At 42.9% G+C, this 12,444-nt stretch overlaps 1 protein-coding gene across 4 annotated transcripts in view; it reads left to right on the top strand.

Annotated features, from left to right (window-relative positions):
- Window positions 1-12,064, top strand: part of LOC145407026 (serine protease inhibitor dipetalogastin-like) — a 48,700-nt gene extending 36,636 nt beyond the window's left edge. For 2 of the 4 annotated variants that reach the window (XM_080278042.1, XM_080278043.1), the window contains 6 exons: window positions 271-426; window positions 3,661-3,772; window positions 7,116-7,249; window positions 8,700-8,840; window positions 9,454-9,609; window positions 11,848-12,064. In XM_080278042.1, the coding sequence (XP_080134168.1) occupies window positions 271-426; window positions 3,661-3,772; window positions 7,116-7,249; window positions 8,700-8,840; window positions 9,454-9,609; window positions 11,848-12,005 (857 nt within the window). In that variant the 3' untranslated portion in view covers window positions 12,006-12,064. Of the gene's footprint in view, window positions 1-270; window positions 427-3,660; window positions 3,773-7,115; window positions 7,250-8,699; window positions 8,841-9,453; window positions 9,610-10,485; window positions 10,662-11,847 lie in introns of those variants that run through there. The other 2 variants (XM_080278044.1, XM_080278045.1) reach the window with 2 other exon arrangements.
- The last annotated feature ends 380 nt before the right edge of the window (window positions 12,065-12,444 follow it).

Genomic DNA, 12,444 nt, shown 5'->3' on the forward strand with positions numbered 1-12,444 from the left:
GCACGCCAGTCTTTCCTATTGGGAATGTAAACTTACGGAGGAAACATGAAGAAACAATAGAACTTAAGCTATCGTAATGAAGGAGAACGAGCATGCTTCTAACCCTAGGTATACGAGGACCTAAACTAACCCAATATAAATTTGATAACAGCATATACAAAAATAAATTATCCTGCATTATTGGTATATTTTATTATCTGGTATCAAAATTGTTCATTGCGAGTGGCACTTCTCTCCAAATTGGCTTAAGCACAAAATTTTCCCCGGCAGAGAGCACCCCCCAGAACGCATGCTATGAGAAGTGCACGTCCTCATTCCAGCCCATATGTGGCACAGACGGCCTCACGTACCACAACAAGTGTGAGATGCGCGTGGCCACCTGCGTATCTGAGGGCTCTGTGCGGCAGCGGTATGAGGGAGTGTGTGGTGAGTAGACAGGTGACTGGACTACATATAGTGGAGGACTTAGTGGGCTGTAGTCTCGTTAGCGTTACAGCATCTGGACATGAACCCGATTGACTGCAGCCTGAAGTAATCCCTCTTCCACAGCCCATGCACCTTCCATTTGAGGGATAGGGAGAGAGATGAAAGACATCTGTAAGACAGTATATTAAGTCGCATCATTACCACCACAGGAAGGCACCCTCTCCAGTACAGCATGAAAAATATACACGGGAATATCAAGGTGCAGGATAAAAAATGCATCACCCAGGAAGGAATGCTATGCAGTCTGCTGTGCCAAAAAGGGTTGACTCAGTACTTTGTCATACCGCCACCAATGATGCCACACAAAATTAATGATCACAGTTATCCATTTAAACGTCTGGATCTCCTATGAATGAACTGAGATTGTAATCCTTCCTGCCTCCTTGAACAATAATTGTTAGTTCAGCAAGATTTCATTGTTTTTTAGTTTTCAGACTGCGTATTATATATCAATCAATCAATCATTTCCTGTGGCACCCCACGGGATGCTTAGGGCCTCGATGAACTCCTCACCAATATTTGTCTCTTGCCATCTCCTTCAGGTCCCACCAACACTCCTCTCCTGCTTCTCTTTTCATTATTCTCAACCAGGTTTCCCTCGACCTACCTCTACCTCTTCTTCCTCTAGCAGTCCACTCTGGCACATCCTGTATTAAACTGCCTTCTTTTCTGTATATGTGCCCCTGCCGCTTCCAGCGAGACAGTCTCACATATTCATTAACTGGTTCCCCTCTCGTAATATCCCTTACTCTTTCATTTGTAACTCTGTCTTGCCACTTTACCCCAAGAATCCTTCTCAGTATTTTATTCTCAAATCCTAATACTTTCTGATCTGTTGCAATTGTACTGTACCATGACTCATGCCCATAAATTAAAATTGGTCTAACCATGGACTTGTAAATTTTCACTTTAGTATGTACCGAAAGCATATTATTATTCCAAACAGATTTCAACATTCCAACAGCTCGCCAACCCTGTCTAATCCTCTCCTCAGTTTCATTGTTTAATGATCCATTAGATGATACAATCGTTCCCAGATATTTAAAGTTTTCAACATTCTTCACCACATTATTTCCAACTACACAATCGATTTGGTTCTCCACGTTCATATTAACAATTTCAGTCTTTCCACAATTTATTACCAATCCCACTTTTTCTCCTTCCTCCACCAGACAATCAAGTCCCCTCTGCATCTCGTAAATACTTCCGCAAATCAGTACAATATCATCAGCATAGTTCAAATCCATCAGCTTCTTGTTTTCTTTCCAGTTAATTCCTGCACCTGTTCTCCTTACAACCTTCCTCATAACATAATCCATAACCAAAACAAACGGCAATGGCGAAAGAACTCCTCCTTGAATCACTCCTGACCTAACTTCAAATGGATCACTCAAAGAACCACCCACCATTACCTTACAGAAAGTACCTTCATGCAGGCTTCTAATAATATTTACAAACTTTTCTGGTATACCATAGAATCTCATAATTTTCAACATAGTTCCACGTGAAACACTATCAAACGCCTTTTCAGAATCCACGAAACACATACTAAGTGGCATTTTCATCTCATTAGCTTGTTGCATTAGATGCCTAACAATAAAAATCTGATCATTACAACCTCAACCCTTTCTAAATCCCGCTTGTTCTTCTCTTAATATTTTATCAATTACTGGCTCTATTCTGTTCAACAAGATTTTGGAAAAGACTTATGCAACTACAGGTGTCAAAGTTGTCCCCCTCTAATTGCCACACACACTTAAATCTCCCTTTTTTGGTATTTTTATAATCACTCCATTTTCCCACTTCTGGAATTCCACCATTATCCCAAGCCACATTAAAAAGTTTCAAAAGCGCATTCATCAACTCATCATTTTCCACCTTAAGCATTTCAGGAAATATTCCATCCTCTCCTGGGGCCTTAAAATTCTTTAACTCCTTTATAGATTTTGCTACCTCGCGTATTATATATATATATATATATATATATATATATATATATATATATATATATATATATATATATATAATATTTACCTACATACATACTGTAAACTACTAAATGATCCAACACGTATCGTTTTAACCAACAAATGATCACGAGATCGTAGAAACATCTAGTTAGAAAAGATTACCCTGGGTAAAACCGGGTATGTCCATTGTTGGCTGGCCTACCTAGGTACTGTTCTTTCACCCATACTTGGCGCGGCTTTTCGTCTCTCTGCAATTTATTTTGCGGAGTATGGTGGCGAAGAAGATAGTTCTATGACACCACGTCCTTTCCATAACACTTCTTCATTAACTCATGATCCATTGTTAATGTACTGTTACAGCTCAACATTAAAGATGGAGAGCTGGCGGTTTTAGGCTAAGGTAAGTCCTCTTCATTGTACTCATGCTACTACCACACGATTTTTGTTTAACATGAAACATTGGACTGCAGGCTGACCGCAGTTGTCTTCGTGGAGTCCACCATCCTCCGTTAGGGAGACAGGGAGGGAGTAAAGAAACGTTTGTATAACCAAGCAGGGGAGACGCTCGGTTATATCAGTGCCACCACATGAAGGCGTCCTTTTCCAGTTTGTGTAAAAACTAGCCAATAGTCAGTTTGCTTTCACACGACAAAGATCCCTAACTCCTCACACCTCTGTTGATGGCCAAGTGTAGTCTGACTGCATCGTGAATCTGATTTGTAACATTACTTCCCCATAAAAAAAAAACTCGTTTTATCAGAAAGCACTCAGAGAGCGCATATCTCCGCCAGTGCCATTGCCATTAAAAGATCCGGATCGGGATCCGTGGAGATAAGATCCGGATTCGTATCTGCCCCAAAACGGAATGGCCTACCCTTCCACTAAATTTCACTGAAATTCATTGAGAACTTTTCGAGATACTGTGCGGTAGGATCCGGATCCGCCCCCAAATTTAATCACTTCTTCCTTGGCCCATGGCCCACCTTTCCACAAAATTTCACTGAAAACTTTCATTGAGAACCTTCGGAGATGTCGTCTGGACATAGACAGACAGACAGACAAATACAGGTGAATACATAACCTCCTCCAACTTCGTTGGTGGAGGTAACAATTACAACTTAGTGTTCAAGTTGTAGGATTGGCTCAGTTCCGTCAGATAAAAACAAACCGACCACTGTATAACTAAATGTCGTTGTCCCCACAGCCGTACCAGCCGAGTCTTCGTCAGGGGCCAGCCGGGAGCAATCTTCAGGCCTGCGCCCCTCCCTCGACCTGGCCGAAACCGTTGCGCAGGCAGTAGTCAGCTCAGGGCCAAGGTGACGTATTTACTAACTGTATTGACCCGAAACTGTGTCCGAGCCTGATTATTTTATGTCAGCGCTCGCGAAACGAGAGGGGTATTATGTTTTCATGTGTGTGTGTGTGTGTGTGTGTGTGTGTGTGTGTGTGTGTGTGTGTGCCCGCTAACGAAATAGTTCAAGCAGTTTTTATCCGATTTTAACCAAACTTGGTGGGTAGCTTGAGGAATAGCCGTTGGGTAAAGCTATTTTTTTTTAGCAATAGGTCAAAGGTCAAGGTTACAGAGCTACGTTAAAATATCTATCTATCTATCTATTCCCAGACGCCTCAATCCCGTTTGGGGTGGCCACAAACAAATCGCCTCCAAGTCGCCCTGTCCCCCGCCATTTCACTACCCTGCTCCCAACTCACACCCCCCTCTCTCATATACCTCTCCACCCCATCCCTCCATCTCATCCTCGGCCTCCCCCTCCCTCTTGATTTAGCAAAATCAATTTAAACAGCTTTTATCCTGTATAGACCCAATTTAGAGGAATGGGTTGTGTAGGTTGAGTATAAGACAAGAATGAATTGATTTAGTGTTGAGAACAGTCAATGATCAAGGCCACGGGGTAAGTTCAAAGTTCGAGTTGCATTGTCATAAAGACTTTGTAGTTACTTGTAGAGAAGTATATTTTAGACTTGTGGTCGAGCGGCTTTGATATCTTGTAGTAGTTTCCCCACCAGATGTCATGTAGTGACGGGAGAGGTAAAGAATAGTATGGGACTATTTTTATTTGTCTTAGAAATATTAAACAGGTTTCTCACATGGAAAGAGTATAAGTCCCGGGTAGCTACCTCCCTGTCTCGCTCTCGCTCTCTCTCTCTCTCTCTCTCTGTTCTAAGGCTAATCTCCGTCTCGACCTCTCTCTAGGGTTGCTTGTCTACTTCTCCCTAGCCTGTTCGGTGGCTAATCTCCGTCTCGACCTCTCTCTAGGGTCGCTTGTCTCCTTCTAAACTCTCTTTCCTAAAATCTGGTGTAGCAGGGGTGTGTCACGTATGTTCCTCATGGTTACCAGATCTTTCTTCACGAGAGGACTGCTGACAGCTAACTGCATCATCTCCTTACTGGCCGCCGTCGTCAGCTTTCCTCAGTGTTAAGAGGGTGTAAGCATGTTTGCACTGCTCGATTCTCGCAGACACAACACCTTCTCATCATTTGACTTCCTGCTTCTATCTGTCTCTCTATCTATCTATTTATCTATCTATCTATTATGTAGTCCTATATTTGCTCGGCCGCGCGAAAATGGCGTACCATCGACATTTAATAGTTATAACATATTAATACATACTACATACACATTATAATGAACTTATAAGTTAATTAAGTGAAATATATAATATTGTAAAGTAAATTGTATGAATATTGTATACATATATTATTCATAGTAAATAGTGATTATTCAGTAATATTACGCATATAATTGTGCAATGGTAATACTGCTAGGTTATTACATTACATAGAGTTATCACTTTAGTAATGTCTAATATTTCACCTAACTTGTATGATGATACTGGTAATACAGAATTGTGCTATAATTGTATGACTTATAATATTGTACTAACATTGTGGTACTACATAATTGTAACATTTTATGAATTGTTACAAAATATTGTGGTAATGCATAATTGTGTTGGCCTTATAATTGTAGTTACATTTTGTTAATGCAACTATTACATAAGTGTCTTGGCCTTATAATTGTAGTTAAAGTTACATAAAAGTTACATCTTGTTAATGCAACTGTTACATAATTGGCAAAGTGTAACATAATGCAATCGTTTGTCGTTACATAATTGTTACATATCGTTTGTAGGTACATAATTGTAGTTAGTGTAACATAATGCAATCGTTTGTCGTTACATAATTGTTACATATCATTTGTAGGTACATAATTGTAGTTAGTGTAACAGCATGAGTGGTGTGAGTTAACAAAATAACTCGGTTTTTTGTCCGATTTAGACCAAAGTTTGTGGATAGGTTAAGGATAAGGCAAGAACTAGTGGATTTTATTCTGAGAACAATCAGTCAAAGGCCAAGGTGACAGGGCCAGGCCAGATGTCAAGATCACTGGACGAAATCAGCTCAGACAGTTGTGATGTGATTTGAATCAAAGTTGATGGAAGGGTTAAGGATTAGGCAAGAATGAAGTAATTCGATTTTGAGAGTATCTTGTCGAAGATGTGAGCCACAGGGCAAAGCCATATATTCGGTCCTTAGGCCAGTTGGTGGGCGCTGGTATTGGTCTTTGTGTGCTCGTTCTTGTGTTTACATTTATTTTCACTCATACTTCTGCCAAACAGTTCACAGCTAATATAGAGTAAATATGGCGTAGTGCTTATATTTGCTGAATACTGTACGATTATTACGTAGTATTTATTTTTGCCTCTTTATAATTATTTTCCCTTTGTACTGTATACAGACTCCTCACAGCAAAATGAAGTAAATATATATGCTGTGCTTGGTTTTCTCCAGTCCCATGTTCACACGGCTGACAGCTCCTCGTCACATCGAGGTGCGAGGATTAGAGTGGATGTTTGGTTTCCGGGTGGACGCTGCATTTGCATCTCCACCCATTTAACAGGGGCACCATACTAGGCTCCACGTCACCCAGCTATTTGGTTATATGGTTTCCACTAAGCGTTATAAATAATTTTCTCGGTTACAGGAGATCATTCAGTTTGTCACTCAGTGTTTAGGCACCTGTAGTAGAAAGAATAGTAATAAACAGTGACAGCACGGATGGGATGAATCGGGAGAGAGGGGGACAGGCACAGTAAAAGAGTGATAGGGTTGAAGGAAGAAGTAGGCACTACTACATCAAGTGAGCAAATGATGGCCCTCCCCACCTACCACCTTTTTTCTCCAGTACAACTACCAAACATTTAACAACCGAATACAAGTGATTTTTAAAGTGGGAAAGGTATGACCAAACAGTCTGATTTTTTTATTATATTTCATCGCCATTGAGACTATTGAGCTTATGTATGAATGTTTATTTTATTTTATTTTTACCAGCACACACGGCTATGGAACACGTACCAACCAAATCAGAGTGAATAGAGGTAAAAAAAAAAAAAAAAGGTGAGGGGGACATCAGGAGGGTAGGGGCCCGGGAATAAGCTACAGTGTCCAGTCATTACATGCGAGAGGAACCAGTCTCTTTCCCTATAGCAGCATTACGTGAGCAGTAAGCCCCAACCACTCCTCGGATACAGACCATTATATAAGCCATATCTAGTTTTTTTTTTTTTTTTTTTTTTTTATGCGAGGAAGAAGGAACCAACAGGTATCCAGACCTAATGACTTTAAAAACCCCACAGGTGCGAGGACACGTGCACGGCGGGTCTGCGGCCGGTGTGTGGGTCCAACGGCGTCACGTACGGGTCTCAGTGCCTCTTTGATGTGGCACAATGCAAGGACCCCACGCTGAGGAAGGTGGACGACGGAGTGTGCAGTAAGTGGCTCTTTGGTTCACAGTCCATTTTCGATCTGATTATGCACTCTTCGATCTGGCTCAGTGCAAGGACAAGATGGAGTGTGCAGGATATGTCTTGGTTTAGCACAGTAAAAGGACTTCATACCTAGAGAGGAGGAGGGTGGAGTGGGCGGAAGTGTGCCTTGGGTTTCACAGTACCTCGTCGATCCTAATTACGCAGAGACTTCGATGTATAGCTCAGTTAGTGTGTATTGCTACGTAACACCCGTTCGATGTGGCTCAGTGCAAGGACCCGAAGGAGTGTGTAGGATGTGTCGGCTAGCGAGTTGTCATACTCAGGGAAGATTCTGATGAATTACGTAGTGAGTGTATCTCGGTTTAGCACTGTGAAACGACCCCACATTCAGGAAAACAGCTGATATAGTGTGTTGTATATGTCTTGGCTGAAAACAGTGCAAGGTCTCTCTCTCTCTCTCTCTCTCTCTCTCTCTCTCTCTCTCTCTCTCTCTCTCTCACACACACACACACACACACACACACACACACACACACACACACACACAAAAGCCTCTGATGGAGGGTGTGGTAAATGTGTCTTGGTTTCTCAGTCTTTTCTGGGTGTAGTTCAGTAAAGAATCTTACACAGCGCACCAGTAAGTGTGTGTTTTGGAACCACAGTACCTCTCTTTGGCACAGTGCAAGGACCAGATGCTTAGGAAAGAGGCTGATGGAGAATGTAATAGGTGTGCACTGATTTCACAGCCCCTCTTCGTTGCTTAGTACCTTTTTCACGTGTTTCAAGTATTTCTTGGTTTTACAGCACCCTTATTGCCATGGCTCAGTGCAAGACCCGATGGAGTGTGTAGTGTGCGGCGCAGTGCAGGTACCCGACACAATGTATAATAAGTGTCTTGGTTTTACGATGCCTCTTAATGTGGTCCAGTGTAAAGACCCTGGACTGAGAAACGAAGAGTGGTTGGGATCTCCCCCATCCATTCTCCCAGTCAGTTTCACTCTAGTCTTATTACGGTGCTGTGCCCTTCCCATTCACTCTCCTTTTCAATCTCGTCCTGTTCATTTTCTTTATGTTGCTTTGTCCCTCCATATCAGTCTCCCATGCTCCATGCTCTTATCATTGCCCAATCCACTCATCTAGTCAGTCTCTCGCTTTCCATTCTCTCATTACTGCTTTAACCTCCATAGTGCGTTTTTCTCTTTTTCCCTTACCTGATGAAGATCCCTAATTTCCTTCACATCGATTGTTGGCCGAGAGCACTTAGACTAACAAGTAACCAAGGAGATTCATTCCTAAATCATATCTGGAGGCATCGAATTTCATGCAGCCACAGCTTAGTATTGTGTTTAAGTATTCAAGTTGTGTGAGTCCCAGTACTGTCAGGTAAAAACAAACCAGTTATAGTTAATTTCCGACTTTATTCCCTCATACTGTGCCTCTCGTCCCCTACAGCCAAGGACTGTACCATCCAGTGCTCCAACGACTCCTCCCCTGTGTGTGGGAGCAACGGTGTCACCTACCAGAACGTCTGCTACCTCATCATCGACCAGTGCAAGGACAGGAGCGTCAAGATTGCCTCCAACGGTCCATGTGGTCAGTACCCATCGCTTCCAACTAATTCTTCAGCTGAAAGGAAGTCCAGCAGATAAAGCTAAAGATTAGCTCAAGTTACCCGTTTTGGTGTTGTTGTTGCACTGGGGCAGCCATTATGACCCCGGCCAAACATAATATACGCAGGCATTAGGCAAATTAATAGACCATGGCCAAAAATTGATCATTTCTTCACTATTTCATAAGAAAATATCGCTCTGTCACCTGTCAAGGATACAGTGGCATCTGTAATACTAAAAAAGGAAAAAAAAAGTGGAAAAGACAGAACACTCAGACACAACAGTCTACAGGAAAAACTCCTTATTATCTTATTTCAGTTTATGTTATTACTGTACTTCTGTTATTGCTGTTTGTGACCACCCCAGGTTACCCAAGCTAGTCGGATCCTACCAGCGTTTACTCATCAGATCTGTAACATAGTGGTGTTTTGTTAGCTGCACAGTGAAGACATGGTAATTTTAGGCCAAGTATAGGTGCATGAGTGATGCATTGTTATGTGCTTAGTGGAGAGAGAGAAATTATAGGCCGAGTGATAGAAATTATAGGCCAAGTTAAGGTGCACAGGGTCAAAATAACAGTGTTGTTGTGTACACAGGGCTTCCCCCGGTGCGTGAGGCGTGTAAGCTGCGGTGCACGACTGAGTACAAACCCGTGTGTGGCAGCAACGGCATCACCTACACCAACGCGTGCACGCTTCAGGCAGCAACGTGTGAACTGCGGGGACTCGTTCAGCTCTACAGGGGACAATGCAGTGAGTAGGAAGATGGTGGGGGAGGAGGAGGATAGGAGACTGGTTGGGGAAGAGGGAAGAAGGAAATAAGAGGCATAGAAGGAGAGGAAGGAAGGAAGGATAGGAGAAAGGTGAGGGAGGAGAGAAAGGGAGAGGTGTGCAAGAAAGAAGTGAGGGAAATAGGTAAGGGAGTAAGGGTGCGAGTTGGAATAGGAGTGTTTGTGGGAGTGTGGCCAGAAAGAGGGGAAGGAAAGTAGGAGTTGGGAGAGAGGGGAAGATTGGGAAAAAGACAGAGGAAGGGAGAGGTGGGTGTTGTAGAGAAGGGAGAAGTGGGAGGGTAAGAGGAAGTACTGAGGGTGCTAAAAGAGAAGGGGTACATGTGTGAGGAGAGAGGCGAGGGTGGGGAGGCAGCTGTTTAGACGAAAGAAGGAAGAAGGGGAGAAGAGAGGGATGAAGAGGATAAGGGAGATGTGTGGGTATATACAGAAGGAGAGCTGCGTGTGTGTGTGTGTGAGAGAGAGAGAGAGAGAGAGAGAAGGAGGGGGGAATGAAAGGTGATGTAAAGGTCTGAACTTCTACTACATAACATAAGAAATCAGTATTACGTATCTTTTGTTAATTATTTTCGTATTATTATGGGCATTGGAGACTCCCTGGCATCTCCTGCATATTGCGCGATCATATACCCACATTTCTTCATGCAATTGGTTTCAGTAATGAGAGCTATGTAATAAAATACGATAATGAGATGTAATTGGGAGAAACATCGCTGAGAATGAGAGGCCAAGGAACCTCATCACTCTTCGAATATATTTCCCTCGGCCACTGTGTTTCCTGCGATATATAGTGTTATTTATTTCAAGCTGTGCATCGCTAACTTCTTCTGTTCTCTTATAGGAGAGTAAAGCACCACTGCCAGCACCACCACACCTCTACCACCATCACTATCACCACCGCCACAGCTACCACCGCCACTACCACCACGCAGCATACTTTAGATAGATAGATAGATACACCCAGCAAATCTGTACACGCTTCCCTTGCACTGTATACTTTGCCGCTGTAGGAGAGAGAGAGAGGCATGTTTGATCTGTTTGTGGGTATTTTTCATTTGTGTGTGTGTGTGTGTGTGTGTGTGTGTGTGTGTGTGTGTGTGTGTGTGTAAAAATTATATCAATCTTTCCTAATACAGATTTCTTAGTTTTTTTTTTTTTTTTTTTTTTTTTGCCATCATTATAACCCATTTTGCTCACGTGATGCCACGCAGGAGCTATTGACCGGTCACTGTCACCTTAAATGCTTGGACAGAGCAGCCTAACCCCGACTTCTACACTCCTGATGAGGCAAGAATAGAGTGGATGGATAGATGGATAGATAACCCCATGTAGACGGCTTCTTGCATCCCCTTAATAGTTCACGCTTAAAAATGCTTTGTAAATCTTTTCTATCAGTAGTTGATGTATCCCTTCTTAGTCCTTAACCTCTGCTCATTGGCTTCAGTACCTTTATGTTCAGTTGCTTATAATTTCGTCCCTTATTCCTTTATGCAAATTTGAATCTTATGAATTTTACCTCCTAATGTACTGTGTTCAAGGGATGTTCTTGCTAAATTAATATCTAACCGCTTCTACTCAGCCCTGTCAACTTTCCAACCAGCTTCTCTGCAGATTTAACTAACCATCTCTTCACCCTTTTCCCCCTTCCTTTCGCTTCTATCTCCTTTCTGTTTTTCCTCTTGTGTCTTACCACATATCTTCACCACTGTCTCCCACTTCCTCTCTTTCTCTCTCCATTCTTTTCTTCCCTCCCTGTTCCTGTGTTTACTATCCTGTCTTTTCCATTGCCCTTCATATTCCCCTCCTCTCCCATACCGCTTCCCCTTACTCGTTTCTCTCTTCTTCTTAACATTTTTTTTTTCTGTTCTCACTCTCTCCTTCTCGTCTCTTCTTTCACATTCATTGCCCTACCATCTCTCACACATTCCTCGCCCCCTGTGCTCTCCCCCTCCCATCTCTGCGCTCTGTTCCTCTCTTCTCTATCTCTTCTTCCTCTTTCCTTCTCTCCTCTCCCTTTGCTTTCCCCGTGCTCTTTTTCTCCCCTCTTCTCTATGCATTCTCCCCCTCTTCCCTCCGTCCTCTTTTCTCCTCCTGTCTCTCCCTTCCTCCTTTCTGCCCTTCCCTCTCCTATTTTTTTTCCTTTGCCCTCCCTCATCTCCCTCCCATGTCCCTCTCGATCTACCTCCCCCCCTCCCCCTCCCAGAACCAGACCCCGTCGTATGCGAGGATTGTGAGGACTATGATCGTCGTCCTGTGTGTGGCAGCGACGGCAACACCTACCTCAACCACTGCCAGCTCATCGAATCAGCATGTCAGAGGGGACTTACCATAAATAAGGTCTCTGAAGGTCCCTGTCTGTGAGTCCGTTGGCCCTTTGTCTGATTCTGAGGACCTTCTGTCTGTGTGGATGAATGGATGGTTGATCATTAGAATATTAGAGGGATTGGTGGGAGGGGCAGAGAAGAGAATTAAGAATGGATGGGTTGGTTGGTTGATGGATGGATGGTACAAAAAAGGGATGCTTGATCGACGGAACGAGAAATGCATTGGAATGGAGTTATAGATGGATGTATGGTCGGTTGGCTGATGGATGTAATAGAAAATCATTGAAGAGTTAGTGTGGACTTGTGAATGGGTGATGGATGAAATATATAAGGGTGGTTGATGGTTGGAGTGAAATAGAGATGGGCAAGAGTGGAACTTGTGAATAGATGGATGATGGTTGGTTGATGGATGGATGGGTGCTTGGATGAATGATTGAAGTATGGATGTAAGGTTGATATCAGTTGGGACTTAAGGT

The sequence above is a fragment of the Coenobita brevimanus genome, chromosome 72 (assembly GCF_032717465.1).
Source record: "Coenobita brevimanus isolate Jiangsu-jjx chromosome 72, ASM3271746v2, whole genome shotgun sequence".
Classification (NCBI taxonomy): domain Eukaryota; kingdom Metazoa; phylum Arthropoda; class Malacostraca; order Decapoda; family Coenobitidae; genus Coenobita; species Coenobita brevimanus.